Raw genomic sequence first — 24,668 nt, 5'->3', positions numbered from 1 at the left:
TGATAACTACTTCTAATGATATAACCAGTCATTTCTTTATACTTCAATCATCAAGTAGCTATACATGAAAAACGTCAACCAGTCAATACATCAATAGAGCAATATAGAGATCACAGTAGAAAGTAAACAATAGACAAGAGACACTCAGAATTAGGCTCACAGCCAGAGCAAAACCCACAAGGGGAAAACCCAACCAAATTCTTTCCTTATGAGAGAGAAATTATGTCCATCAATAGTACATCAAGATATTCCAACAAAATCCAAAATTTGTCCTCAATAATGTCCCAATCAAAATTAGTCAATGAGAGAGAGAAAAGTCAACTTCTAGTCAATGAAATAAATATGCACAGAGAGGTGACTGAACAATAGGTCGAAATTTGGTCTTGAGGTGACCACAGAAACAATCAATGCACCTGTGAAAAAGCTTTGGTCAAACCACCAATCAAGGTTGTGGTCAACATTGATCAATGAGCTAATGCAAGAGCGAAATCACAATCAACAAGAGTCAATGAACTTCTGAAGTCAAAACAAATGCTCAAGTCAATCAAGATGCTTAAGTCAAACACAGTCAGCGTAGCTCTAAGAAGAAAGTCAATCGCAGATCAAAATAAGCCTTTTTGTCCTTCGCATGTCTGGTGTCTCTCTCTAAAATTGCAAATCGAACTTGTCTAAGTTGATGCTCCAAATGAGTCCAATCGATGCCCTATTTATATGAATGTGAGGAGGGCTAATTACCCCAAGTGGGGCCAACTCGTAGGGTATGAGGGTCGACTTGTTCAAACAATAATTTTGAATTTTCTCAATGGCTTTCCAATGAGAAATATCGACCACAGCTACTTAAATTTCCAACACTCCCTCTTAGCTAGGGAGGTAGTTTTTCATTCTCTCTCAAGATCAATCTTCCCGACCAACTCATTGGTCTCACAACTCACAGCCTAGAGAAGAGATCACAATCCACGTCTCTCTCTCTCTGTCAGGATTAATCTCCCCAACCAAACCATAGCTCTCACAGCACACAACCTAAGAGAGGATTGTTAGTTTCATCATAAGGAAAGATACATAACATCCATTTCAAAGCATCTCCCTGACCACAAGGTCTCACAGCACATAGCCTAAGGGAGGGATCATCAAATCAAAAACATGTCCCGGACCACAAGGTCTCACAGCACAGCCTACAAGAGGAATCATCAGTATAATACATTTCCCGGACCACTAGGTCTCACAGCACACAACCCATGGAGGAATCATCAACACAATACATCACTCGGACCACAAGGTCTCACAGCACAGCCTACAAGAGAAATCATCAAAACAATACATCTCCTAGACCACAAGGTCTCACAGCAGACAACTTATGGGAGATGGTCCATAATATGATGGAGTGTTCCCACTCTCTCTGAGAGGGGTTCTCAACAACTCCAAGTTGTTCTCTGAAATAACCAAACTTCATCTAGGACAATGGCTTTGTCAACACATAGACAACTTTCTCATCAGTAGGAACATATTCGAACCTCACAGCTCCTCTCTGGACAATATTCCGGATGTAGTGATATTTGATCTCGATGTGCTTTGATCTGTCATGGAACATTGGGTTCTTAGAAAGCTTTACACAACTTTGATTATCACAATATATGATAGTCGGCTCCAACACTTGATCAAACAAACAAGAGAACAACTTTCCAAACCATATAGCCTCACAACAAGCTGAACTACCAGCAATGTATTCAGCTTTAGTAGTACTCAGAGAACCAGAGGTTTGTTTTCTACTAGACCAGGAAACCATAGCAGAGCCCAAGCTAAAACAATATCCAAAGGTTCTCTTTCTATCATCAAAGCTACCATCCCAATCAACATCAGAGAAACCATACAATTTCCATTCTCCATTAGAAGCATACATCAGACCATACTCAATGGTACCTCGTAAGTATCTCAATATCTATTTAGTTGTACTTGTAACCCAATGTAAACGACGATGCTCAACCAAGAATTGGCTCAATGTATTCATAGCATCACAAATATTAGGTCTGGTGTTAAAAAGATAACCCAACGAGCCAATCAATTTGCTATACATAGTTGGATCAATCAAATCTGAATCGTTGTCCCAGATCTTCTTCAAATTCGTCACCATAAGTCCATCCATGGACTTACAGTTCATCATACCAAATCTCTAAAGAATCAAAATAAAGTACTTGCCTTGGCCTACAAATATCCCATCAAGCTTTTGCCAAATTTCCAATCGCAAGTAGTAATGCATGAGGCCAAGATCCTTCATCTTGAATTCAGAAACCAACTCCCTCTTACACTAGACAATCAGAACTTTAGCCCCTGTCAGAAACAGGTCATCTACATTCAATAGCAATATCATGGGTTCGCCTTCAACAACTTTGAAATATAGGTTCGGATCAACATCGCTCTTCTTAAAGCCAAGACTCAACAAATAACCATCAATGCGAGAGTACCATGCACGAGGGGCCTACTTTAGGCCATACAGGGCCTTCTTCAATTTACAAACATGTGCGTCTCTATCATGGACCTCAAAACCTTGAGGTTGTTCAATATAGACTTCTTCAATGACCCCATTCAGAAAAGCAGTGTTGACATCCATTTGATGCAATTTCCAACCCACAATAGATGCAAGAGAAATAACAGATCTAATGGAAGCATACCTGGCAACGGGAGCAAAGGTGTCTTCATAATCCTCTCCCTCTTTCTAAGAGAATCCATGAGCCACAAATCTAGCATTGTATTTTTCAACACTTCCATCAGCAGCATGCTTTATCTTGTAGATCCACTTTGAAGACACAACGAACTTCCCTTTAGGTCTTGGCATGATTTCCCAAACATCGTTCTTCAATATGGATTGATATTCTTCAATCATTGCATCTTTCCATACTTGTTTTCCAATAGACTCTTCATAGGAGGATGGCTCAGACTCAATTATTTTGCATATCAAGGTTGTATAACCAAAATACTTCTTTGGCCTCTTGCTTTCGTTGAAGGTTCAACGAGCAGCAGCATGTCCTTCAACTTCCTTCAATGTCTTTTCAAGACAGGCGGCTCTCTTTCTTATCTCAGGTATAGAAGCTTTTGGAGATTCAACAGGTTCATGATTAATGGATTCTTCATGAGGGGCTTGATTCATTGGTTTAGGTTCTTTAGACTTTGATTCCACATTCTTTGGAGCCACTTGTACTTCATCATCAAAGTCCAAAGTGTGAACCCTTGGGCTTCTAGAATGCAGCATCCTCCTCATCAAAAATAACATCCCTACAAGTCTCAATATATCATTGCCCTGGAACATAGATCCCGAAGGCCTTTAAATTCTCAGTGTAGCCAACAAAAGTACCTTTTTCCCGGATGGTTCCAACTTTTTCCTTTTCTCTGGGCACATAAACAAAAACAGGACAACCAAAGATTCTTAAATGTTCAACATTTGGTCTCTCACCTTAAAGACTTCTTTAGGAACCTTGTAATCCAAAATTCGATGTGGGCATCTGTTTTGAACGTAGACAGCAGTTATGGCAAATTCTCCCCAAAGAAACATAGGCAACTCTTTGTAAAATACCAAAAACTGAACTAGGAAAAACAATTAAAATTGAAGTCCAAGCACCCAAATCAGAACACCATATAAAATAAACAAAATAACTAAGCCATTTTATTAATTAATGGGAATCTGAGTAGATAATGAGTAAGAACATTGGAACCTATGCTTGTCATGCAAGCTATGCAAACCACGAGTGAAATCTCACTGATCCAACTATTGAAATGGCTCCAAACTAATAATGCACACTGGCCAAAAAATATCCTATAGGCTGCCAAATGGAACTGGAAGTTATACTCAAAATAATGCCCAAAATGCTCTAAAATTGCAGCCATGACCTCCTGTCCTCAAACCCAAAAATACCTAGAAAAGGTTTGGTCTGTCTCCAAGCCAAAATCAAACCCACAAAGTGATGCAACTTCCCGAGCTAACTAGCAATTCGCCCTACTAAAAGAATGGGGATTTCAAGCTTGAATATCACCCTAAAATTTCTGTAAAATTAGCTAGAGACTCCTCTCAATAAACCCACAAAACACCAGAAAGGGTTTGGGTTGAATACATTGACCCCCCAATGACCCCCAACAAGTGCAAATGGCCCATTTTGGCCAAAAAACGCCCCACAGTCTTGATACTACTTAATTAAGCCCATATACACCATTGGAAATCTCTCACAACTCTAGCTAACTTCTCCCTTGGGGTATACCTCCAATCTCCGACCCTTATCTCTCCACAACCTCTATTCCTCCAGCCCTTGCGCAAGCCTACCTGGAGACCCCTTTGCACTTCCATAAATGTAGAATTTTGGCCCCAAGAATTCCCTCAAACTCAACCCTACTAATCACCAAAAAATATCCAGATAAAATAATGGAAAACACCTACAAATCCTTCGATGTTGTCATGTCCCTTCTCAAACACATTTGTAGCAAGGTGTTGCTACACAATTTTGCACAAATTTGGCTAAGGAAGAGAACCCATCATTTTCGACTTAGGGACTTAGGAGGCAATTCGACTTAATTTGGTTGTTATTGGAATGTGGGGACCACCCACATGGGAATTCGAATTGGCCCATTTGAATAGCTTGGAGGGAAAGTCGAATAGGTGGATGGAGGGGCCCACATGAGGCAAGGGAGGCCCAAGGAGTTATAAGGAGGGAGCAGCTCTCATTTTGGGATTCATTCATACATCTTGCAAACAAAATCACTTGATTGTTCACTCTGTTGTTTCGCTGAGTCAATCGGCTGTTTAGCCACAAATATCTCAATCGGGAGATTCAAACTCTACTTCGGGGGACCATCCGTGCCTGCCCTAGAGAGGCAGTTCTACAAGGATTTCAGGAGTTCCGGGGCAGCGACATAGCACCACCAACCAGTGTAGAGAAAGGAGTGTTCATTTCTGGGCAGCCAGGAAACACGCAGAGAGAGATTGAGGCAACCAGAGATCTGATTGCTTGTTCCGTAGTTGGGGAGCTGAGGTAGCAGCATTGTTATCCAACATTCCAAAAATTCGAATTGTTGGGCTGGGGGACAGCATAGAGGCCACACAGCAGATTTTTGTGGTACTTAGGAGCTGAGTTGGGCCAAGAGATCATTCAGGGAGTCCGGGATTGGATAGCATGGGTGAATTCAGCATTTGGGAGAAGTTTTCAGGTGGATTTACAAGCAGTTTCCAGCAAGTCAAAATTAGCAGCTAGAGTTGAGGTGAGGCTCCAAGGGGGTCGAAAATCAGAACTCTAAACCAGCAAAAATCCTTTTCTGGGTTTTTCTGGGTTTTTGACAAGGATCCCAAATATAAAGTTTCATAATTTTCTAAGCACAGGAGGTGGGGTTCTAAGTCTTATCTTTGCAGCAAACATTGTAGAATTGTTGAGGATTGAAAAGTATGTTTGGGGGACAATTTTGGGAAGTCCAAATCGGGGCAAACCATTTCTGGGTTTTTGTGGGTTTTGGCCAAGGAGTTCGGGGTTAAAAGCACATAAATTTCTGGGCAGTTTCAATGTACCTTCCAGCCATTCGAACTTCAGTAGAGCAGTAGTTTCTGAGCAGCGCAGTGCATATTGGTGCAGTAGTTGGGCAGCCTTCATCTCAGCCATTTTCCGACATGGGTTTGGTCTTGCTTGTCCTTTCAGACAAGACCAGGTGCACCATTCCATCATCTATTGTATTTGACTTGCCGAAATATAATAAAATGGCTCAGAAGTACTCCATTTGCAGCTTTTATATGGGTGTTTGTAATATTTCGTTTTTGTAATTTGTTGCGTGTATTATTTGCTTGTTATCACTTGTATTCCTATTAAGGATCATTACAAATGTTCTACTCCTTTGTAACTAATCTCCCAACAATTAATTTGAACCACTTTGGGCTTTGGAAGAAACACGCACTAGTTGTAATAACCTTCAAATATGCCCAATGGAAACTCTAAATTGACTTCCCCATTTTTGCCTCACTAGGGAGACACTCGAAGTTTTCTGAAATGAGGGTGGAATTCCACTTGGAACTCTTGTGCTAAACAGCATTTCTCTTCTTCTGCTAAACAACTCCAAGAGAAGATGTAATGTGAAGTGTAATAGTCAAAAAAAAGATCAACAAATGAGTCTCTCCTTTTATAATTTCTCCCCATGCTTCTAGACCCCCTTTTAGTTATTATTTTATTAGTGGGGGCCATTTTCCACTAAAATTAATAATTTTCCGCCAATCTCCAATAAAATAATACTTGTCATCTTTCTCCAAAATAATATTTTCCCCTTTTAATTAATATTACCAAAATTGGGCAAAATTCCCAAGCTCACAAAATTGGGGCTATTACACTCTTGGTCTTGTAGCCTGGCCTTAGCAACTTCCATAATAGTCTTTTTCTTTCTTTCAACAATTCCATTTTGTTCGAGGTATTAGGGAACTATCAACTTCCTCTTAATTCCAGCTTCCCTCTAGAAATCAATCAATTCCTTGGATACATATTCTCCACCGTTATTGGACCTTAAGTCTTGATTCTTCTCCCTATAGAATTTTCAACCTGTGCTTTGAATTCACGAAACATCTGAAATACTCAATCCTTGGTCTTTAAGAGATATATCCATGTTTTGTGAGAATTATCATCAATGAAAGATACATAATACAAGCATCCACCCAAGGTTTTATCAGGCATGGGCCCACAGACATTAAAATGCACAAGGTCCAATATTCCTTTGTTTCTACTATCACTGCTACTGCATCTTCCTTTAACACTTTTCACAAGGGCACATCCTTTACACACTCCATCATGGCCTGTCTTAAGTTCAGGTACACCTTTAACAAAATCTTTCAATTCAGACAAAGCCTTGTAATGCACATGAGCATACCTTTGACGCCATTTTTCACAAGGATCAATAGTATTGTGTAGAAGGGCTTGGATTGAGCGACCAAGGAGAGGATATAGTCCTCCAATTCGTACATCAATGACTTTAGCAGATTCAAAAGAGGCATCCTTATTCCATACTAAGACTTGTCCATTAACAAAAGCAACCCTATATCCTTTGTCTTCAAGAGATGATATGGACAAGAAATTCTTCTTCAAACCAGGAAAAAATAAAATATTGTTAATAGATACATTACCTCCAGATTCTAGTTGGAAGGATGACGTACTGATGCCATTGACTTCATATTTGCCATTATCTCCAAGCTCAACCCTTTGAGCAATCTTCTTTTCAATCAATTCAGATAGATGTTCACGATTCTCAGTCATGTGCCTGGAGGCATGTAAAGTTTTAGGGCCTAATGTTCGCCTAGTGGGCTAATTTTCCATGATTTTTCCACAAAAAAGATTTGCCAATTTCCAATTTTTATAAAAGACGATTCACCCAAATTTTAGAATATAAAATTATTTTACCTTAAAAATCGCCAACATTATATAGAGACTATATATAAAATGATTATAAATTTGAATATTTTTACAAATATATCAATAAACATTTTATAGTTTGCATATTAGGGATTAGTGAGATTCGCCAATGTTAGTAACTTCGAGAAAATTTTCCATCCTTAAAATTCTCCTTACCTGAAGGCCCTACTGTCTACCAACCATATTTCATTATGTCCTTTAATGGAACCTAAAAGAGCAGAATAAAATGAATATTCAAAATTAGATTCATGTTTCCTATGCCTCCTCTTTGAAGATGGTTCATTAAGATCAACAACAAAAGCATGATTCCTTCCTCTCCTCTTGCTATCATCATTCCTTTCATAGTCATCTCTTCGATTCTTTTAAGGGCAATGAGCTTGATAATGACCATAGGCTTGAAAACAAAAACATTGCACATTTGTTAGATCATTTCTATCTCTTTTATCTCTTCTATCTCGAGGGGGAGGAGGAGGACTTCTTTGTGAAATAGATTCCTCTCTTGGAGCAGATCTAGAACCTTGTCTTCTACCAAAACTTCTTTGAAACTTTCTGAAATTGGGGTTCTTCTTATTACCCTTAGCATGAGATGCAAAGGCTTCCTCATTTGGATCTTCAGTAGGATCTCTAAAATAGAGTCTTGATTCCTCTTGAGTGCAGGCAGCCCATAGCTTGTCAAAGGATGGAGCATTTTCCCTTGCACTAATACTTGATGCAAAAGAATCCCAAGATCTAAGCAAACCACCCAAGGCAACAGCTACCAATTCTTTGTCGAAGATTTCTTCATCAATGGCCTTGAGTTGATCTCTTATTGAAGTAATCTTGACGAAATATGATGCCACCATATCATTCTTTGTCATCTTGATATTGTGAAGTTGACCCCTTAGATTGATGGATTGGTTGACATTGTTGATAGTGTACAATCCAACAATGGCATCATACATGGCCTTGGAGGTTTTATGCTCAACAATATAGGGAATTAAATGATCCCTAACAGAGTCTAAGATGATGCTTCTTACCAAGATGTCATTTTCATGAAACTTCTTCTCTGCTTCAACATCTAATTCAATAACTTTACCTGTAACAATTCCCAAGGCCTTGTTCCTTTAAATCATAATGTCAACCTAGCCTTCCGTGCCCTGTAGTTAGTATCTCCTTCAAGCTTGCTTTCAGTATTCACGTAGGAATTCATAACAAAGTTGAAGATGACCAACCAAATTTCAAAAATATGACAAATCCCAAAACCCTTTAAGGTCCTCTCAAAGTGATCTCTCAGCGCTTTATTTTCACCAAAGCTCTAAAACCATGTTGATTTTCTAGTACAGTCAAGACTAGAGTAGTTTTTCACAATTGATAACTACTTCTAACGATATAACCAGTCCCTTCTTTATACTACAATAATCAAGTAGCTATACATGAAAAACTTCAACCATTTAATACATCAATAGAGCAATATAAAGATCACAGTAGACAGTAAACTGGGAAAATTCCTACACTAGAATCCCTACTACAGCAAACTGATGTTACTTCTCCTACTTGATTAAATCATACAAGTTATTTACTGTCTTCTACGGTAAATTTCTAAGTAAATACATCTGCAACCTTCACTTAATTAATATATTTGCAAAAACAAAACACTGAGCAAGAAAGAACAATGCAACACATAGTTATTTTTGGACAAATAGTCCCCGAAAAAACCCGATGCGGGAAAACCAGTGCAGCCGCTCTGAGGGTTTTATTATTATGAAGTAGCAAAATCTGAATACATCACTGAATACCTCACAGGGTTATTCAGTTACAGAGAGAAATACTAGCAGAAGCTTTGTGAGTTTACCTCACACAATCACTGAGAAAAGTCTCGATTGTTCTAGCTATTGGTTGAGATGCCCCTCGCAGGCACTGCACTACCTCTACATTGTCCCAGCGTCAACCCTTTCAGGTACTGCGCCAAACAATTGGAAATTCGATCAGAAGCTCAAAGTCTCTGCTCTCAGCCTCTCGGTCTCACACCTTGGCTTTCGGCTATTGAAACTGACCCTCTGCTCTAATTTTCAACTTTCTCTCCTTGCCTCTGCATCACTTCTGCGTGGCCCTTCTGGCCTTGCGTCAGCCTCTGCGTCAAGGGCTCTAGATCACTTACTGCCTCTCTTGGCTGATGTATCTCCGACTAAGAATCTCTCTCTGGAAGCTGTTATCCTTGCCCGTCAACTGCAAGAGATTTCCATAATCGATTTTTCCTCCTAAGAACTTCTCACTTCAGAAAATCAATTTTCTCTATCTCTTTGTGTGTTTTCCAAATGACCCTCAAGCCCCTTCTTATATCTTCCTATTGGACAACCAACGGCCCAGATTAAAACATAATCAAAGGCTCAAATAGATTTGACTTGATCCATGGCTTTTTCTAGAAGTTTCACCCCTAATTAGATTAATACCCATTAATATTTTAATTTTCCTAAGTTTATACTTAGGAACCCCATTAAAAATATAAATTAATTTAATAAAATCACTTCTGGTTGGAATTTCCCAAAATGCTTTCTAGGTTCTTTGGAATACCTAAGGCCAAGCCTCCCTGCAAAATTTGAGGCTTGGAGCATATCCAATGCTAACCCAAATCAACATAAACAATAGACAAGAGACACTTAGAATTAGGCTCACAGTGAGGGCAAACCCCACACGGGGAAAACCCAACCAAAATATTTCCTTATGAGAGAAATTTTGTGCATCAATAGTACATCAAGAATATTCCAACAAAATCTAAACTTTGTCCTCAATATTGTCCCAATCAAAAGCAAACAACAGGAGAGAGAAAAGTCAATTTCTAGTCAACGAAATAAGTCTACATAGAGAGGCTGAATTTTGACCCTAAGGTAATCGAACAATAGGTCGAAATTCAATACTGAGGTAACCACAAAAATAGTCAACGCACCAGTCAAAAAAGCTTCGATCAAACCACTAGTGAAGGTTGCGGTCAATATTGATCAATGAGCCAATGCATGAGGGAAATCACAATCAACAAGAGTCAACGAACTTCTAAAGTCTTCGACCTTCCAAGATGATCAGAACAGTAATCAAACAGATGCCAAGATGCTCAAGTCAAACACAATCAACGTAGCTCTAAGAAGAAAGTCAATCGCAAATCAAAAGAATCCTTTTTGTCCTTCGCATGTGTGGTGTCTCTCTAAAATTGCAAATTGAACTTGTGTGAGTTGATGCTCCAAATGAGCCCAATCGATGCCCTATTCATATGTGTGCGAGGAGGGCTAATTAGCCCAAGATGGGCCGACTTGTAGGGTAGGAGCGCCAACTTGTTCAAATAATAATTTTAAATTTTCTCCATGGCTTTCCAATGAAAAATACCAACCATAGAATCCTAAATTTCCAACAATGCATTGCGCATTGCGCAAGGCAATAGTGTAGATATGAGATGCAAAGATGCGGTGCGATGGCAAGAAGAAAATGGGAGAAATGGCCAAGTGTTGGAGTGGACTGGTAGAGTTTAGCCATGTTAATACGTATAAAGCAGAAGGTGGAGGGTTGGGAAAGTGAATGGAAACACAAAAATAGGTAACATTTGGTTCACTGACAAAACAACGTTTGCAAGAGTAAGGTACCTACCTACAACATGGCGCAGCACAACCTCGAACGACCAGGGCACGTTATTGTTGATTTGGGGTAGCATCAGATGTGAACTAGCCACGAATTTTGGTGGAGAGGCTAAGGCACATGAGATCTCCAATACCCAGAAAGGGTTTGGGCAGATTCTAAACAGTTTGGGAGATATTAAAATAATTAAAATTTTTAATGGAGTCCCTAAGTCTAAACTTAGTTAAAATAAAATATTAATGTGAATTAATATAAAACTGTGTTAGAATGGTCCAAAAGTCATGGATCAAGCCAGATCTAATCTTAGCCGTTGATTAAGGGCTTAATCTCAGCCATTGATTTGTCAACTAGAAAAGTATAAGAGGAGGCTTGAGGGTCACTTGGAGAACACACCAAGAGATCAAGATTTCGACTTTCTGGGGCTGGGTTTGTTGAGAAAGTTGAGAGAGTGATCAGAGTTGCAGCTGAGGGGCAGTGAATACAGAAGCAGAGAGGCAGAGATAACACTGGGAGGATCAGCGCAGTAGCGGAGAGAGGGACGCAGAACCAGCCAAGGGTTCACGCAGAGCCAGCCAGGGCTCACGCAAAGGCAGCCAGGAGCTGCGCAGTGCCTCAGAGGGCCAACGTGAGCGATGCAGAGGGCCAGAGGATTGACACAGTGCCTCCAGAGGCTGACACAGGCCAAGCCAGAGTGACGTTGGGCTAATGCTAGGCCAAAGAGAGCTGACGCAATCCCTAGAGGCTGATGCTAGGCTCACGCTGGGCCAAAGAGCGCTGACGCAGTCCCTAAAGGCTGACGTTGGGGTTTCGTGGGGCAGATTGGAGCTGTGGAGCTGCCGGATTGTTTATCCGGGGTTCAGCCAGAATATCTACTTCCGAGTAGAGAGGTACTACTGCCGAGATTTTTCTCTGTTGGGTGAGCTGGATTTGGCACCCAGATTGTATTCTGAAACTGCTTAATAAATCAAACCCTTAGATCGCTGCACCGATTTTCCCGCATTGGGTTTTTCCAAGGACATTAGTCCAAAAACAACGATGTCACTTGTGTGCTTGTTTATGTTTCCTTCAGTTGATAATCTGTAATGTGTTGAGCATGTACTTGTATTTATTTCCAATATTTATATGGTAAATAACTTGTTAATTAACAAAACAAGTAGGTAGGAATAAATCAGTAAAGTACATGAAGGGTTTCTAACAGTAAGACTTAGAAACTCAAACATGGTATCAGAAGAAGGTTGCAGATCACAGGATACCTGAGGATATCAGTCGAGTAGAGCAGCAACAGAAAACAGTTGTCCTGAGCGACAGAAGTTGTTCCTAGCAGAGAAACAGCAAGGAAGGAGTGATGTAGTGCCTGCGTCATCAAGTTCGAGCCAAGAAGAGGCAACGCAGAGGCTGAGGGAGGCAAAGACAGGCTCACGCAGAGCCATGCAGAGGCCAGGAGGGCTAAAGCAGTTGGATGAGGAAGCTTATTTGTCAGTGTCGGGATTGCGCAGAGCCTAGGCGCTCTAACCTTCAATTTGCTGGGGTTTAGGAGGCTGTGGGTAAGTTGCAGAGTGGATTTGGTGGGGTACTGTAGTCAAAACAGTACCTAACAGGGCAAGGCCAAGGAGGAGAGAGTTGCTACTGCGGATTTCTAGCCGAGAAATCCAGATCAGTGGTGCAGTTGCACTAACGATTGGAGTGGGGGCATCTCGACATTGGCAAAAGGGTTTCCAGGAGGGAAATCGAGGCTCAAAGGGAGTCACACCAAGAACTTTCGGGAGGGAAGTAGAGGAGCAGCGAGATGGCAGTGAATGGTGTAAGAGACCAGGACAGATTGGACGGAGCCTCAAACTTCATAGTCTGGAAGGCCAGAATCCTATTCATTCTAGACAGGAATCGTGTCAAGCACTTTGCCTTGAGGATGATAGCTATCCCAGTTGACCCAGCTGATAACGACAAGTACGAGGAGGCAATGGCGAGGGCCAGGAGCATTATTATTGACGGGGTCAAGGACCATGTAGTACCACATATTGCCGAAAAGGACACGGCAAATTAGATGTGGGAGGCCCTAAAGAAATTGTACCATCATGCTTCTGTATAGAGACGGATGCAGATGGAGCGACAGAGGGAGCTATAGTGCAAGATTCCTAGGACAGTGTAAGGCAGTTGTGCGAGAAGCATGAGAGTGTTGCACCAGTGCAAGATGGCACAGAGAGGTGTGCAATGGTGCGAGATGCATGGAGTTGTTGCAACAGCGCAGACGTTAGAGAGGGAGCACTTGTCAGCAACAGAGGGAGCTTCAACATCATGCGTGTCTCTAACCTGACAGAGATGTCAGAGTTGGGAGATCAGTTACTTACTTCTCAGTAACTGAGTTGCAGTGCAGCAGTTACCAGTGATAGTGCTATGGGAAGCACGATGCAACAGGATGAGAGGCAGTTGCGGTACGAATGCAGCAGTGGCAGTGGCAGGGCCATGGGTAGCAGTACAGGATGCAGCAGTGCAGATGATGGGCAGCAGGCCTAGCATCAGCACAGGGACCGATGCCGGATGATCAGGGTGATACTCAGTGAGGAGTATTGCTAGAGCAAAGTCCTCACTAAGAGGGAGTGTTTACTTGGGGTAGCATCGAATGTGCTCTAGCCACGAATGTTGGTGGTGAGGCTAAGGCACATGAGATCTCCAATACCGACAAAGGGTTTGGGTAGATTCTAAACAGTTTGGAAGATATTAAAATAATTAATATTTTTAATGGAGTCCCTAAGTCTAAACTTATGGAAAATATATTAATGTGAATTAATATAAAACTGTGTTAGAATGGTCCAAAAGTCATGGATCAAGCCAGATCTAATCTTAGCCATAGATTAGGGACTTAATCTCGGTCGTTGATTTGTCAACCAAAAAAGTATAAGAGGAGGCTTGAGGATCACTTGGAGAACACACCAAGAGATCACGATTTCGACTTTCTGGGGTTGGGGTTGCTGAGAAAGTTGAGAGAGTGATCAGAGTTGTAGTTGAGGGGCAGTGCATACAGAAGCAGAGAGGCAGAGATAGCACCAGGAGGATCAACGCAGTAGCCGAAGAGAGGGACGCAGAACCAGCCAACGATTCACGCAGAGCCAGCCAAGGCTCACGCAGAGCCAGCCAGGAGTTGCGCAGTGCCTCAGAGGGCCAGCATGAGTGACGCAAAGGGCCAGAGGACTGACGCAGTGCCTCTAGAGGCTGACGCTGGCCAAGCCAAAGTGACGTTGGGTTAAGGTTGGGCCAGAGGGAGTTGATGCAGTCCCTAGAGACTAGCTTTGGCGTTTCGTAGGGCAGATTGGAGTTGTGGAGCTATCGGAGTATTTATCCAGGGTTTCAGCCAGAATATATGCTTCCGAGTAGAGAGGTACTACTATCGAGATTTTTCTCTATTGGGTGAGCCAGATTTGGCACCCAGATTGTATTCTAAAACTGCTTAATAAATCAAGCCCTCAGATAGCTGCACCGGTTTTCCCACATTGGGTTTTTCCGGGAACATTAGTCCAAAAACAACGGTATCACTTGTGTGCTTGTTTCGGTTTCCTTCAGTTGATGATCTGTAATGTGTTGAGCATGTACTTGTATTTATTTCCAGTATTTACATGGTAAATAACTTGTTAATTAACAGAACAAGTAGGTAGGAATAAATCAGTAAAGTACATGAAGGGTTTCTAACAGTTAGACTTAGAAATTCCAACAACTATCAAAGTGCACAATTCAAGAAAGCAGAGGAGACTTGCAATAAACTTACATAATGAAAATGAATGGAGGGGGGGAGTTTATATAGAGTTTTCACTCTAGAAGCACATTTATTGCACTGTCGCAAAAAGAGTTATGACAGAGAACCTCGTTGTAGAGTTACGATGCGACTTTCACCCTTTCAAATTTTCTAAGTCAAAAACCTTCACATCCATGCATCTTTAAGGGTATTAAGAATAGTTTTAGGGTCTCAATCACATAAATCAAGATGTCTAAGATTTTGAAAGAGGTGACCCTCACATTTTGCCTCTTGTTAGAAAAAATTTAGGGTTGTTGTAGTTGCTACAACACCTAAATACAATTTGATTTCAAAGTTTGCAATATATTATGCCTCTCTATCCAATGGAAAGTTAGATACTGAAACCAATACCTTGAATTGTCCAATGACAAATGAACACAATTCCTAGTACTAGTCTGAGGGGTTATCAATAACCACAAATGAATTTGGCCATATGCAAACTTGAGCTTTAGACCAGCTATGCGTAAATCTCAATTTACATTACAAGTTGACCATTAAAATATTAAGAATGTCTAAAAAAGGGTTTTGTATGATATTAGATTGGCGTAAAAAATATCAAATTGGCCAGCAAAGAACATCAATAAGTAAACTCAAGAAAATATTTCTGCAAACAAGACAATGAAAACAATATCTTGCTCCATTCAAGCAGCTATCCCACTAATTATGCTTTAAGCTTTATGTAACCCAAGAGGGGAAGACATGTTATATAACTAGCAAAGTCATTATCCCAAGTGTTAGTTGGTGTAGCTCGAACAGGTATTCTAGTCTCGGATTGTGTCTATGAGGCTAGGGAACACATTTTCCCCAATACCCAGAATTGGTTTCGCAAGAAAAGGCCTTAATTAGATTTAATTAATTAATTAATTAGGATATAGCTTAATTAATCATTATTAGTTAGGGTAAATTGATTTTCCTCTAGAGACTTTCGGCAAAGTCACTTGGAGTCAAGATGATCTTATCCATCGATTGTGATTAAATCATGGCCATTGATTCATCAACGAGAGATTATAAGAGGAAATCAATAGGCATTTGGAGGGCAGTTTAGAGACACAAAGTTGCAGTGATAGCAAGGGCGTAGAAGTAGCGTAGGGACATCAGGGGCAAGGGTTTCAGCAGAGATTGCCGCAGAGATTCTTCACAAAGATTTTTAGGGAGAATTGGAGATCTTTTTTTTTGCAGAGAGAGGTTGATTTTCCAACAGCGCGAGTTGCTCCAGCAGGGGGTGTGAATTACCCTCACAAGTAGTGCGAATTGCTCAAAGAGAGAAATTCTGGAGCAAGGAAATTTGCACAAGAGAGATCAATTTGCACAAGAGGATCGATTTGCCGGTCGAGGTCAAGATTTTCCAATGGAGGCAAAGATTATTTTCCCAGCCAATGCAAGTTACCAGGCGGGCCGAGTTTTTACTGTTAGGCCACACATGTGAACCAAAACCGGCTTCAAAGGGAGGCCGATTTGGTTTTGGTGGGACAAATTGCTTCCAGGAGGTCAAGGAGGCTTGTAGAAGTGATCAGAAAAACTTCCAGAGGTTTTCCATTCTACGGCAACCAGTTGTAATTATTTTGCTGAAGAATTAATAGCTAAAACCATCATCCACTGCACTGGTTTTCTCTTCAGGTTTTTAAGGGACACTTGTCCAAAAATATTGGTGTCCATTATTTGTGTGTAGTATTTTTTCAGTTCCTATGGTTATTTATTTTTCAGTGAAGTTGCAGTTGTCTTTTATTCAATATTTGTCGCAACTTAATTGCAGAACACAAATAATCTGAATAGATAGGTGAACAATAATCAGTATTTGCAACAGTATTTAAACTTTCACTCCAAGAAGTATGACTAATGATGATAATGATGCAATATTATTAAATATATGTAACAACCATCTACTAAGGGGCAGAATAACTACATTTATATGACCCAGATACTTTATACCTAGCCACTATTATGTTATTCCAAGAGATATTTTCTAGATTATATTTTTATGGGTTCATGCCTTATTTACTTAAATGACCTATGAATTATAATAACTATCTTCAAGTGCAAATACACATGCTACGAAGATCCTTGATGATTAGCTTTCTCACAGGCAACCTTAACATTATTTCCGATGGTGTATACTTTTTGGACATCAACAAGTAATCTGGTGACCCTGTGCCCAATTTCATGGCGCTTAATAAATTTCTAAAAGCGTGCAACTAAGAAAAGTAAAAAAGCTCAACAGCTTTTGTGGGAATCTAAATGCACAAAATAGCACAAGTGATCAAGCTAACACAAAACCTCACTCTATGAAACAGATAAGCTACAAAATGCAAGACATATGAGAAACAAAAACAATATCCTCAACAATGGGGCCTTCATACCTTGTTTGAAAAATGATCAAGCACTTGCAGAACAAACCAAGTCCCTTGGCCCAACTTCTAGAAAATCTCAAGACCATAATGGAAACCATTTCATATTATTCTTAATGGAATAAAGCTTCAACTCTCAAACTTCTCAATAGATGGAAGGAAACATTCAAACGTAAAAGCCAAAATAGGCCAACCATTGAAAAACCCTACAAGATCAAAGGCTTTTTACATTAAATACTCAATTGCATTTAGTGAATGATAAAGTCCAGGCATAACTAACTCAATTTACAGTACAACATAGGAACACATTTTCTGATGGGCTTTGGTGCTGACATTCAAGGACATTTTACATCAAATGCTCAACAGCACAAAAATGAAGGATTGCAACTAGGAGTAACTCAGCTTGCAGTAAACCTTAAGAGCAAACTCTCTGGCATACTTTGGTGCTGACCTTCAAGTCTAGACTATGCATGCCATAACGAAAATGTAGATGCTTAAGCATTTGACAACAGAGAAAAAGAACATATTCATGTTCTAAAACAACGTAAGGTTTAAGCAGATTAATTGGTCAACTCTATCTCTTATGAGCAAACATCGAGAACTCAAGGTGAAATCAATCACGAACAGAAATGACCACCAACCTTAACTCTACTAGCTTCACTTAGGAATATTTGATACTGTATATCAAAAGCCTTAGTTGACATGCCAAACCCCATTAACACTCATTCTAACCATGCCGAATTACAGATATTAGAAGGGATCCCCACCAAAACAGAAGTTGTGTAGCCTTGTGTTCCTGAACTAGCGAACTTTTCCCTGGGATGCATAGAATGAAAAAACCTATTGATTTCGCACGCAAACAGATATAAGCAAATTCCAACTCAGATGAGATGACTTATGCACATAATGATACCTTTGTGACAAACAATAATTCATTAGGAGTGCAAGATTGGATTTAACATATCTATTCAATATTAACTTACTTTTCAAAAGCAAGCAATCGCCTCCATGCACTGCACTGTTGCTCCTCCTGAAAAAGATAAAATAAAGCCTCCTGAATCCCTTTTATGATGCATTTACATTTTTAAGCATAATCTCAGCAATCTAGTACTATATATACTTCATTGAATTTCATAAGTTATTTCATTAACATACTCAAGAAAATATAATCAGAAATCCATTTAAACATTAAAAAGTCTTGTAACTTAGGTTAAACTTTTAAAGCATTGTTCCTTGGCTTTTAATTTTTATATCATATCCTGGCACTGCTGAGTTTTCACAAACACCCTTTTCACATGCTAAATTCTACTCAACTGAAAACAGTCCTTGACAACAACAACAGAATTTTCTGTCACCAGCAATGGTTCACAAAAGAATGACGAATTTGTGTGTCCCGTAGCTGGCTAACGAAATAGAAATTATAGCTGGTGATTTTAAGAAATCTATAAAAAAACGTTTATGTCGAGCAAATAGCACTAGCTGGCAGCTAATATCACCACTCTTTATCCCAGTAAAATCATGCTTTCAATGAGCCATGTATTATGTTGTTGTTGTGGAGTGTCCTCAAGACAAAAACAAAGCTGTTGGTGTTGAGAAGCAAATGAAGAGCCACTTTCAGAGAGTATGTAATGAAATCTGCTTAGATTTAGCTATGTGACATTGAGTAGAGCAACATGTATTCAAGCTAATTTGAAAAAGAAATTGTCCCTGAAGGTCCAAAGGGGCATATTTTTTGTTCATGAAAAATATAGTAATGCAACTGGAAAGTCCTACAGAGCCTTCCAGTAAACCTGCATTTGAGTCAGCAGGGCTGCAACACAAATACTTACATGAGAAGGATCATTTCTTTCTAGGATGCTGATTATGGATCAGTTCAAAACATGAAGACTAAGAGTTAGTCTCAGCAAATCAGAATTGTTTCAAATGCCGGGACTCTTGATGTAGGTTATAGTATATACCATTATAGTGTCAAACTTTCAAAGAAATGTTATATATGTAAGAATAAGTACACTGTCAATGTACATTTTCCCTGAATAACATGCACCGAACAGGCAGGCATGCACATGTACACAAAAATTTATTATACAATGGTACGCCATGATTGGTAGACTCCATTTTCTTCCTGAAAGACATTTTCTCACATACGATGCAAGCATGCATGCACATGCACATGCACATCCATACATAAATTTGTTATACAAAGGTTTGGCTTATTAAATTCTGGCAATATCTCTTCAAGATAGACAATTTTTTGAAATCAACGCACATCAAGAGATGAACAGGAATCAGCATACAACACTATTATCAATCGTCTATTAGCAATATAACCTCCAAAATAATAGAAAATATTTATTGATCAATCATTCCATTTATTTGTACCAATTGACCTTTAAAGTTGAGAGTCATCACTCCATCTCAATGGCTTCAGTGACAGCTACATATAATGATATTAATGGTAATTCCCAAGCCACCAACATCACTTATGGAGCTTATGAGCTTGCACTGAAATTGCATATCAATTTGTGGAGATAAATGTAAATAGTTTACACTCGTCAATAATAGTGACAACTGTGACATCAGCGCAGAAAACAACATATTTCAAAAATCAATTATATATGATAGACTTGTTGAAGAAAACTGACATCATGTCAAAATGGACTGTGTCACATGAATTTAGTTACATTTATCTGCATTGGTAATCTACAAAGTTAGGTATAAAAGACTTGCTTTGAGAGAGCCTGTAGGAGGCACAGCTAACTTGTTGCCATCAATTTCGTCACAAAGTTTTTTGCGCTCCCTATAGACAGCCCTTGCACTGATGTACTTCGGCTGATATTCAGCCACAAGACCCTTTGCCTGCAAAATTGATCAGGTTACACCTCAAACACAACTGAAGACTTCTTTACTTTTAAGATACAAAATTCACAAAACCCCTGAAATTTGCTAAAAGCTTGTTTGTATGAGAAAGCAATAAGATGTTAAATATGCACAATGTTTAGGAGTACAACTGCAGGAAAATAATAGAAGAGCGGATAAAAAAGACATGATAATTTATTCACATGCAAGACATGATTTGCAAGAACTATCCAGTGCACAATCTAGAAGTGCATCTTTCTTATGTAACAGAAGATGGAGGAGACACTCAACCAGAGCACGGCTGACGGAATTTTCAAAATTCTCATAGTCCTTCCAAAGTTGTTCTACATGATGCGTTGGGATAAGTATGGCTTTTTGATAAGCTTTGCGCACATTAGTCATGCGTTGAGATTCCTCCTGCACTGTTGTGGCCTACAATTGCAAGCAAACAAAATCAATCCTGGTAAGCAACATCAACCAATCAAATCAGATATAATGAATGTACCTTGCAATTTTCTACTGACATATTTAACCAATTATATCATCATCTATAACCAACATAAATAAATCAACTAACATTTAATGAATGTGCCTTGCAATTTTATATGGGCATATTTAGCCATTACGGCAACAGAAATTTTGCCTATAACAAATAGATCTAAGATCCATGGAAAGGCAACAAAAGATTATTATCGAGAGATTTTATTCAAATAGTTATTAAAAGTACATAAATAATGCAGACAGTAATAAAGATTATTGCCAATCTAATATCAAATATAAAAAGTGAATAGTTGAGATTCGAGAATATACAGACCATGGACAGCATACTTTGTGTTTAATAAGGATTTCCAAAAGCATGCCGTTCTTCAAGAAGACTCTCCTAGGATAGTGATATTTTTATGAACTTCTCTAGCAATGTTGTACATAGACCCACATCTCAGTAGCAGACAATTCAGTAGATATCAAAAAGACATACAAAATTTAGTTAAAATTCCTTCAGTAAAAAGGCATTGTTAGCATGTTAGTGAGCACCCCATGTGCTCAGAAACATATTCAAGATTTCTTCATGAGAAAATTGCACTGGATTGGAAAAAAGAATCACCTAATAGACGAATCATTTTTTGTACTGAACATGTACATGCAGAATATCTGCATGCATCTAATGCCTATTGTACCAGAGTCTACCGTAGTTGCAAATACTATTTCAAAAAATCCCTTGTAATGCAAAGGCGACAACTAATCATGACTTCTATAATACTGATGTGGAAGAAATAAAGCAGCCTGGGCTGGATTTACATCCAACTACGGTCGTTCTCCCCAAAAGGAGGGGAATCCTGCCCGCCTTGGCTCTACAAACACTTGAAAATGGATAATGTGCACCCTGAAAGTTATCACAATAAATTGAGAACAAACCTAGTCAATGCTACTCTTATGAAGTTCTAATCAAAAAATGTCTATGCCTAAGTTGCACGAAACAAGGAAACAGGTACGAGTTTCCGAAACGGGCACGGGAACGAAACATGACCCCCCCAAATTTTGGAAACGGGGAAACGCAATATATATATATATATATATATATATATATATATATATATATATATATATATTAGGACATTTAAGAAATATGTGCAATCATATAACATATATGAAACATTCTAATTTATTACATTATGATTAAATTGTCAATTGTCAATGCATAAACTATAAGTCTCTAAATTTACATCACATTTACTCATGAATGATCACATAATGAAAATAGAAATATCCAAAATTAGCGACGAGAAATTTCTAATTTCTTGTTTCGTGCTTGATTGGGAGTCTCCTCCTACATAGTCGAATGACATTAGTGCTCTTGATTAAATACAAGTCTCATAACCTAGTACCCTACATGCTCTTGATTATTGGGAGTCTCCCATGCATAGAGGGCTTGGTTCTCTTGATTAAATACAAGTTCCATACCCTAGTACATGACAAAATCCAATGGAAACATTGCAATCCCCCAATCCTGAAAAACAGATAAGTCTGCTGGATTTTGACTGAGATCTAAAATTCTACTTTCTCCATATGAAATCCAATGAGGGCGAAACCACTCTCAAACATCTTGAGTCATTTCATGGTAATGTTAAAAATTTAAGTAAAAGTGATATTCTCCTTTATTTTTCATTTTGATATTCTCCTTTATTTTTTATTTTCATCCTTTAAGAATTTAACATTACTATGAACTGCATATCAACACTAGGGCCATAGACTTGAACATTCAGCTGCCCCACTCAAAGAAATCCTTTTCTTATAACTTGAGAGACATCTAGAAGCATCTAGAGGATATTTGAGTCACCCGATAAAAAATTAGAAGCGAAAAAATTAAAAAAAAAAATACAAGAAAAAGTCAACTTGCAAGAGGAAACTTGCAAGTGGATAATTGAAGGTGATCCAGATAAGCTTAAAAACGATAAAAATCAGATGCAAGACACAAAAAGACTTAGCATGCATATCTTACACACTTCATCTGATAGTTTCGAAACAGAAAGTTCCAGATCATCAGTAATTCATCCTGCCAGAAAGAAGAAGCGCAAGAGGAAGAAGATTAGACGAAGATTTGATGCATCAGATGGCCGTGAGCAGCTTGATTTTCGGATAGGAAAGAGTCCTACCATATGCAAAATTGGACATGGCACATCCGACAAGCAGCCGACAGATTTGCCTGAAAGCAGGCAAATGCTCAGTATCCACTATATTGAACACATCTGATGCCGTAGGGCATCCTTTGTATCGTATTTCTAACTCTACTCCTTGTTTTTTCCGCATTTTCGTTTCTGCTTTAGATAGTTAATAAATGAAGAGCTTTTTATCTTTATTGTGCTTAACGTATATGCTGATTTTTGGATGGACGCTACTTATTTTTTGTGTTGTATGGATGCAGATTCTGGATTCTCACATTCCTACAAGCAGCAACGTGTCCCCAAGTAGAGCCAGATGTTGACCTCTGCTGGTCAACTACCCATGCAGTGCACCCCGTTTTTCTTGACAGAAAGAAGCAGCACCTGATCAGCATGTCCGTGCCATCCTGCCATCATCAGCAGCTTGATCTTTTTTATTGTAAACCCAACCTGCATGTATTAATTGTAAATAATCTTAGCAGACATGAGTCATGTATGTATTTTGCCTAGGTGGACCTAACTTTCTGATGATAATCCCCGTCCCGGAAGGTTTTTCGTCTCACCGATCCACGGATCGGCAGAGTTTTCCTTCAAACCTGACCCCAAAGCCGGGATTGATTTTGTCATTAGAACTTTAGGAGAATCCTAGTGTGTTGATCTGCTAGATTATCGTGGTGTCGCAGAGCTGGGTGATTTATGAGGGTCTGTATTAAGTGGGCTTGTCCCCTTGAGATGTAAATTGTAAAAGTCATGATGTAATGTGTCCTGAGGGTCGAGAAATGTTTTAAATCCCCTCATGAGTCCTAAGTCCTAGGTCCTAGGTGATGTTTCCGAAAGCTTCGTTCAGTGATCCAAGTTAAATGAATTAAAAATTAAAAAATGAATAAAAATAATAAAAAAATTTAAAAATGAGGCGAAAACCCTAACTAATAAAATAATAATATTTTAAGTTAATAAATCGACGGATGAGATCAAGAGATGTCTTGATCCTCATCAACGGTCGAGATCATTTCTACACGGATCACTCGAACTAGCCGTTAGGATCATTTCCTTTATATAGGGTCTTAGGGGGTCATTTCAAAGCATTCGATCTGTGAGTCAAAGACTGAAGAAGCTCTCTTGTAAATTTGTTTCTGGTTAATAAAGAAGACTTTGGGGTCCATTATCTTGCTGGTGTTACTCTCTTGAAATGTTGTGAGATTGTTTTAATTTTTCTGCATATGTTAATAATAGCTTTTGTAGAGTATTGTGGGTACAGGTATCTTGCTCACTTGCTAGGGTTTGGGTGCTGTTAGGGTTTCTGAAGTAATGGCAGGTATCTCCATTACTTCCTGAGATCTAGCAGCATTCTTGCCCTCTTTACTGATGGTTGTTTCTGAGCTGTGCAGAAAAACCCTTGCTGAAGAAGATTTGGTGGGCGTTAGGGGAAGTTCTCGGCTGAACCAGCCAACTCCCACAAGCATTTTCTGCTGAGCCCAGTGGATTTGATCCTGGGTCTATCATTCGGTTTTATTTCTCTGATCTGCATGAGAGAATTTCTGAAGTTTTTTCACAGTGACAATCTGAAATTTCTTTTCTTAAAAACTTTCCGGTTCTTATTGTTAAATCTAGCTGTGAAGGGGCTAAATCTGTACATTAAATTAGCTGATCTAGGGTTTCAAAATTTTCTGATCTAGGGTTTCATTTTCAGTTTCGCTTAGGACAGGTTTATTTAGGGTTTTGATTTTTGTTTTTATGTACATATTATCATTCTTCTGGTTGATTTTGTCCATTGCAGACACAGGGTTATCATTGTGTTGTTCAGGGTTTTGCAGGCTCAGGCAAACGTGGCCCAGCGTGTTCAGTGGTCTGCCGTAAGTCTTTGCTTTGGCTGGGGTCACGTATCGTCACGTAGCAAAATTCTGTTATTCACTCTCCGCTGTCAGAAACCTCTGCCGTTTTCCCTCAAACTGCAAACACAGTCAATAGCATGAAAAAATTGAAAATTTGTTTTGATGCACGCAACTCGATT

At 39.2% G+C, this 24,668-nt stretch overlaps 1 protein-coding gene across 1 annotated transcript in view; it reads right to left on the bottom strand.

Moving 5' to 3' along the window:
* CSTF77 (Tetratricopeptide repeat (TPR)-like superfamily protein) overlaps window positions 1–24,668 on the bottom strand; it is a 409,448-nt gene that overhangs the window by 217,965 nt on the left and 166,815 nt on the right. The window contains exons 7-9 of the mRNA XM_089430577.1: window positions 20,292–20,432; window positions 19,872–20,000; window positions 18,128–18,174 (exon numbers count right to left, since the gene is read on the bottom strand). Coding sequence (XP_089286703.1) covers window positions 18,128–18,174; window positions 19,872–20,000; window positions 20,292–20,432 — 317 coding nt within the window. The remainder of the gene's footprint in view (window positions 1–18,127; window positions 18,175–19,871; window positions 20,001–20,291; window positions 20,433–24,668) is intronic.

Source organism: Pinus tabuliformis, chromosome 5_1 (genome assembly GCF_031772625.1).
Source record: "Pinus tabuliformis cultivar Carrire ecotype Pingquan chromosome 5_1, CPIR1, whole genome shotgun sequence".
Lineage (NCBI taxonomy): Eukaryota > Viridiplantae > Streptophyta > Pinopsida > Pinales > Pinaceae > Pinus > Pinus tabuliformis.
This window is presented reverse-complemented; position numbering and strand designations above follow the sequence as displayed.